The sequence below is a fragment of the Podarcis bocagei genome (genome assembly GCF_964188305.1).
Source record: "Podarcis bocagei genome assembly, chromosome: 2".
In the NCBI taxonomy this organism is placed as follows: domain Eukaryota; kingdom Metazoa; phylum Chordata; class Lepidosauria; order Squamata; family Lacertidae; genus Podarcis; species Podarcis bocagei.
Genome location: NC_138126.1, coordinates 73,346,302 through 73,353,413, shown reverse-complemented (window position 1 = coordinate 73,353,413; position 7,112 = coordinate 73,346,302). Strand labels below are relative to the sequence as shown.

At 41.6% G+C, this 7,112-nt stretch overlaps 1 protein-coding gene across 3 annotated transcripts in view; it reads left to right on the top strand.

Moving 5' to 3' along the window:
- Positions 1–4,749: 4,749 nt before the first annotated feature.
- The window catches only part of SLC25A48 (solute carrier family 25 member 48), a 34,565-nt gene continuing 32,202 nt past the window's right edge, over positions 4,750–7,112 (top strand). For all 3 annotated transcript variants that reach the window (XM_081185677.1, XM_081185675.1, XM_081185676.1), the window contains exon 1: positions 4,750–5,034. In XM_081185677.1, the coding sequence (XP_081041803.1) occupies positions 4,989–5,034 (46 nt within the window). In that variant the 5' untranslated portion in view covers positions 4,750–4,988. The remainder of the gene's footprint in view (positions 5,035–7,112) is intronic.

Here is a 7,112-nt window from a genome sequence, read left to right as displayed (position 1 = left end):
TCTTTTTTTAGGTGAACTTTGAGCTAAGTTTACAGGCACATACAAACAGTTGCACATGTACCCCTTTCCTGGGAAAAGCAGTCTTTCAAGGTGGAGTGTGTGTGTTGTGATTATCTTATTAAACGAAGTACAGCGAAAATGAATTAGTTTTGGGGAAAGTTGCAAAAATATGGCACATAGGTGTTTTGAAAGTTTTATCTAGGCAGCTTAAGGAACCTTAAAGTAATTTAACACATATTTTTGAGCAATGATGTGCAGTGATTTTGGTTTCCCTCGGTTTCTCATTTGTCCAATCTTATGCTCCGTTCTTTACATTAGCCAATCGTTTTGCGAATTTTTTAACTCCTCATGCAAAATCAACAGTATTTCAGTGCAAATTTCTCCTAATATAATATTTGTATGCAATTTTACCTACTAGGCTCATTTTTACAAAGCATTTTTTTACTTTTCACAGATATATGCTTTTATAATATACCTTTTCTCCTAGTGTGTGACTTTTTGCACACATTCTCCTGCCTGGAGACCTGCATTGCAATGTTTGGAGAAGCGTGAATTTCACAGGGTGGCTGTCTTTCAGTTTGCACAATGTCTCAAAAAATGTGAAATAGTTAGGTTTGCCTTTAAATGAGAACTGAATTGAATTTCTCTTCCCTGTCTGCTCAGAACTAAGAGATGACAGAATTCAACCAGTCTTACCTTCCGGTATTTGTGACTGGCAATATGTCTAAAGAGCTGGAAAGGCGAGCCTTATTAGACTTGCTATGTCAATCATTCTTGAGACGGCTGAGAAGATATTAGAGAAGCTGTTAATCTGCTGATGTAATAAAGTAAGCCCACTGCAGAGTATTATGCCTTGGCACTTTTTCTCTCACAGACATTTCTGACAGGTCATCTTTCCTCTGAGCTGCTGTTGGACAGCAAAACCCAAACCTCCTCATTTAATTTTAGACCTGTACTGTACTATATTTCCAGTTACTGTTTTCTTTCACTGTATGTAATTCAACTTCATGTTGCAGAAGAGCTAAGAATAGTCACCAAATTCATTCTGGCATGACTTGAAGAGTGGGCACAACAGGAGTTTGGATTGGGTAAGAACTCAGACTGTCACAGTGGAAGTCTCTCAAACAGAAATTCAGAAGATTGGTTAACCAAAGTATGGGGTATAGTGAATATGGTAAAAGTGACCAATCTGATAGGGCAAGAGGGGGAAGGCAGTTTTAGAATGCTTTGTAGAAGAATGAAGTATGTTCATAATACATCGGATGACTAAGGCACAATCAAATGCAACTCACACATACGGTGGTACCTCGGTTTAAGAACAGCCCTGTTTACGAACGATTCGGTTTATGAACTCCGCAAAACTGGAAGTTCTGTCCTGGTTTGCAAACTTTACCTCGATCTAAGAACGGAATCCAAATGGTGGATGGGCACCAGCGGCAGGAGGCCTCATTAGGGAAAGCGCACCTCAGTTTAAGAATGGTTTCAGTTTAAGAACAGACTTCTGGAATGGATTAAGTTCATAAACCGAGGTACCACTGTACTTTGTTAGGTGTGATCTATGATTATTATCAAATGCACACTTATTCTTAGTCTATATGGCCATGTATATGACAGTATTAATGGAAAAGGTAATCTTTTTTCTTCATTTTTAAATTATCTTTTCTTCATCTTTTTGCACATACATTATATAAATATATCTTCCTTCACTGGTACTGTACTTTTATACAATCAGGATCATGATAATGACATTCAGAAGATGTCACACAGTGGTCTCTCACACATTTTCCATAGTTGACTTTGTTTTAGCAACTTGTTCATGTCCAAACTGTATTGTTTTAGAAAATCTCAGTGAGATCATTTGCTTTCATGATTGACTGGCCTGCTTCTTTACACCTCTAGGGATTATTTCTCTAAAAGCTTAACTTAAATATGAAGGCACTTAAATGATAAGCGGTTGTTTTCTTAACAATAGTCACAGACGTGAGGAAATAAGAGTTCATTCTGGGTCTGCACAATTCACAGTTGGAAATCTTTTACCTTTAGGGTAAAAAGTAAAGAACTGAGGTCATCACATTATGAAATTACTTGATCTTAGTTAATGTGCCACTGGTTTTATCTGGTAATGTATAACTGTAGGTCAAGAGTAAAAATCCTGAGAGTTTGGTTACTACTGTGCTAGTGAATCCCAACCCTCATTCAAAGTATTAGCACTGGGCTCTGTGGATTCTGAGTAGCAAAATGTCATTTCCATCATGGAAATTTTCTTAAATGCCCAGGCCAGGGTAGGGGAAGCAGTGCTGAGTTTGGGAGTGGGAGGCTCATATTCAAATGTATGCCTAGCCATGATTGAACTGGGTACATAGACATTTTCTTACAAAGAGGGGCAAATACCCCCACCCCCCACCCTGATGAATGTGCAGAATACAGTATCCAATTTCTTTGGATTTGCTTTTTGGGACAAAACACATACACAGTGTATACAGTGAAGGAACAGCACAGTACACATAACTCTGTGTGTATGCTGGCTTAGCTGTTTTGCAACCTCTGTGATACATTGTCCATTCTGGACAGTTACTTTGTATTTCATAATTCTGACATTAGGAAACCCGTTTTTCTAGTTCTTAGTAACCTGGCAGCAGGTGATGTTGCTCCTAAAATATGCCTCAGTTTAGCAATCTGTTTCCAAAGAATTCAACCCATTAATTTGCTTGTTGCTGGTCCAGTCTCTTTCTTTGCATGACATTTGCACCACTGTCCCAATAATGTGAAAAGCAAGCCTGCAGATCTAAGCAGTGTGTGCATATAGTGAAATGTACACAGGAACAAATTCAGCAGAAACAAAAGCCCCATATGGAATAAACATGTGAGGGTGGAAAAATTGCATTGCACCTGCTGGTCCAACCACTGGCTTTCATATGTTCACTTGAACCTAAGAAAGGAGTCTACATGTAATTCGGGGATCACTGATGCAAACAAGGATTGCAGGACATGTGTACTGACCCAAAGCACATACAAGATGAATGGGTGCAAGATCTGTGCAGGCATGTGGGCGAACAGACAGAGGACGCAGCAAGTATGACAAGTCCATATCCCAAAGGGATTGCTATCTAAAACAGACAATATTAAATAATAATAACAATATATAGGAAATAAGAATATTAAATAATTAGCTGAGCACTCCTTCTAGAAATATGTAGGTTATTTTGTTGCAGCAAAAGGAGAAAAGAGACAACATAAAGGTAAATTGATTATGGCACAAACTTCCACATCCAAGTATCTATTGGAAATACCTTCCTGTCCATCGTTACATTTTACTGGAAAAACAATTAAGAGCATAAGTAGATTTCTGACTATCAACAACAATCCTCCTAGTGTTGGTGGCTGGGGATGGGTGGGTATTAACAGAGGAGCAAGTATGCCCCATCCTAGCCTACTTGCCTCTTCACCAGCCTCTGCCAGTAGAGAAGAGCACTGCTGCTGGGGAGTAGGGGGCTCACTAAGCAAGCTTCACCTGCCAAGTGGGAATGTACCACTAGCAGCAACCCAGGGTGTTTCACGGCACTGGCAGCTTTGCATCTGCTGGATCCAAATCCTTGTAATCCCTCCACAGCCCTGATCCTCAGACTCCTCAGCTGGGCCAGCCTAGAGCTAGTGCAGCAAAAAATGTGGGGTGGGTGGGAAGTGTCCCCCACTCGCACTTTCTGCCTTGGCCAGCAGGAGTTGGCAGAGCTGCAGCTGAAGTGGTGGGTGCCAGACCCTCCCCAGGCCCCCACCAGGATTGCTTTATAGCTCAAAATGAAGCAGTAGCAACTCATCTGTGTTAAAGCTAATGCTATTTAGCCTAAATTCTCTTTTGGCTAAGTTTTCCTTCCTATTCATCCAGAGAATTCATGATGATCTTCTTGAGTTCTTCTGTTTTCAGGAGGATATTTAAGTTAAAGATTGTCAAGATCTTTTAGAAGCAGGGTGCTCTCATGTTTCTGTAACTGCTTAGTAATGTTCACCCAATGGATGAGGAGGTGAGATGACTTTCATTTCATCCCCGCAAATATCGCCGGCCACTTTGGGTTTCTTATACTCTGTCAGGTTATGTAATTCCAGCTATATGCCCACCAGTGCCGGATTTATGTATAAACTAAACAAGCTACAGCTTAGGGCCCCACTCTCTTGTGGGGGGGGGGATTTAAAGGGGGGGGGGAAACCTGGATGTACATTTCCAAAATATAATATTAAAAACAAATAAAATAAAACCTACATACAGCAACAGTGTTTTGTGTTGTGTAGGCTCCTATGATGTAAGTAATGGGCCCCACAATTGTTATTTGCACATTTGGTATGTGCAAATGGCTTTAGATAACAATTAGGTCCATAAATTACCATATAGCATATATTCAACACAAAAAACAGTGATAAATTGCTTGTTGACAAAGGACAGCTGGACATATAAAGGGCCCCATTACCTTCAGTAGCTTAGGGCCTCATCAAACCTAAATCCAGCCCTGATATTCACCCATACAATTGTACTTTTGGGTTGCAAACCAGCACACACACACACACAGAGAGAGCGCGCGCTTCCCTTTTTCAAAAGCAAAAAACATATATGTGAACAAAGCAACTTAGTTATTTGCATTTAATTGGTAACATATCCAGACTGTTTCTGTAGCCTTTGACTCTTGTGGCACTGTCCCTTTAAACTGGGTGAGTGTGATGTCACTGTGGGCTTTGAAGGCACTTTGGGAGAGACACAGTGTAAGAGGTTGGAATCAGAGTTGTTTCAGTTCTGTGGCTGCTGAAAGTTGTCAAAGAAACAAACTGCTGCAGTCACTCTGGGACACTGTGGGATGTGGAAAAAAAACAGGCTGAAGGAGGCAGATTCAGATTCTCTTCTGTTGCTTGCTTGGTGCTGAAGGAGCTGAATGTGAACTGCAAACTGCCCAAGAATAAAACTGAACAGGACTGCTTTTTTAAAAAATAATAATAATAATATTATGGGCAGCCTTCAGTTGGATGATTTTGTAGCTGGATGGGTAGGAGGTAAGTGACCCTTGTGGGGTGCTGTGAAAAAGGATCAGCAGAGGGGCACATATTTCGCTGAATACTAGTTAACTCTGAGCTTGGCTGATGGTACACATGACATTCTGTGTAAGTGTTCCATGTATGTTAATATGTCCAATTTTGGAAGAAAAGTTCTGAATTAAGCAGTATTCCTTGTGCCTCGTGAAGTTTTATCTACTTGTTATGGATATAAAGACCTGTGAGTGTGTTTTTGTGTTTGTGTGTGTCAAAGGTAGCATACTCACACCCACAGGTAATGTATGGTTCAGATTTTTAAAAAAAGTATACTTCTGAGTGAAATACCATTATTAGCATATCCTAAGTCAATTAGCTATGGAGACAGAGCCTGATGTTTGGACAGCTGGGACATTATGTTGGCCAGTCAAAATGCACCATTCATCCACTCCCTTGCCCTTCATGAACTCCAGTTCTTTCTAGAAATCCTGATAAGAAAATATGGATAATTGCCAGCATTTCCAGTCCACTTTGCTGCCTGTTTTCTGTGTGTGGACAAAAAGGCTGATTGCCTCCCCTCACTCTTCTTGTTCAGTTGGAACCAGAGGTACTGTAAGGCCCTACAAAAAAGAGATCATTTCCTCGGATTTCCTCTTCCCATGTAGCTCCCTATTCTCCATCAAAATTTGCCCTGGAGATGTGGGGGAAACATAAATACCAATGGGCTGGATTCATAGATCCAGCGGATTTCTGCTCATTGAATGTTTCAGTTGATAGAAAGAGGGAAGCGAATTTCCCAAATTTATCTGCCAGGAGCCTTCTCCACAAAAACTGCATCAGAGGCTCAGAAGACTCCCTTCCCCCAAGAACACCATGTGAGGTAATGCGGGTAATTCGAACCCCCGACCTTCTGATCGGCGAGCCCAAGAGGCTCAGTAGTTTAGACCACAGCGCCACCCGCATCCCTAGGGCATGAATAGGGGAAACTAAGTGAAAACCACCTTTCCCTCCTCTAACTGAGAGAGCTTCTGCTGGACTGAAGGCAGATCTGCAAAGAGATTGAGCCCTTCCAGGATGGAAGAACCCCTTTTGCAAATGGATGGGCTCTGCTGGCTTCACGCCAGTTGTTTTTCCGGATTCCTATTGGGAATCGAACGGCAGTGCTTGCCACAATGGGCTACTAACAGTCCATGAGTAAATCCACACATACACGAAGCATTCAAAAGTGGATCTTGTGGTGACATGCGCTGCACTGTACATTGATGGGTAAAATCTCTCATCAGCTCCCTTTTTGCTCAGAATTTACTAGCTCTTTGAGCAAGCATTTGGGAAAATCTCATCTGTTTTCTAAAAATGTGGACTACAGGAGCCACATGCACCCCAGGAGATGACCTTGTGGTTTACGATGGTGACATTTGCCATACATCCACGGCTACTGAGAGCTCAGATAGACAATTTGCCAGATTTTTATTTATTTTTTTGTAAAACTGTCCAAAGGAAACATTCCGGACAGGAAAAAAACACTTTCTGTGCTTTTCTCACTGGAGGAATAGTCATGCAAAAAGTTGCTTCAATTTAATGAGCTCTTAATGCATTGCAGCCCCTGAGATGAAGCTGAAGAAAGGAACAGTCATAGCTCAGTGCTAGCAGAGCATCTGCTTTGCATGCAGAAGCTTCTAGGTTCAATCCCTGCCATCTCCAGTTTGGGCTGGGAATGTCCCCTGCCTGAGACCCTAGGGAGCTGCTGCCAGTAGACAACACTGAGCTAGACAAACCAGCAGCTTATGTTCCTAAGAGGAATTGGAAATACCGGTGTGTGTTTTTAGTAGAAAGGTCATATTGGGTAGGATGGGCTTTTGTCCCTCCAGTAATGGACAGTTGATTCAGTGAAGGCTTATGTAAGCAGAATGAAGGGAGGAAAGCAATTTTTGCATATTCCCTCTTCTCCCTGCATTATCTCCCACCCACCCCTCCAAATCTGCCTGGTGGATTGGGGGACTCTTTGAACCATGTGAGAGGTGGCATGGGGGTGAAGAGGAAAGGGCAAATTGGGATCAATATTACCCTCCTTGTTCCATTGACAGGAGCCTCTGATGGATTAA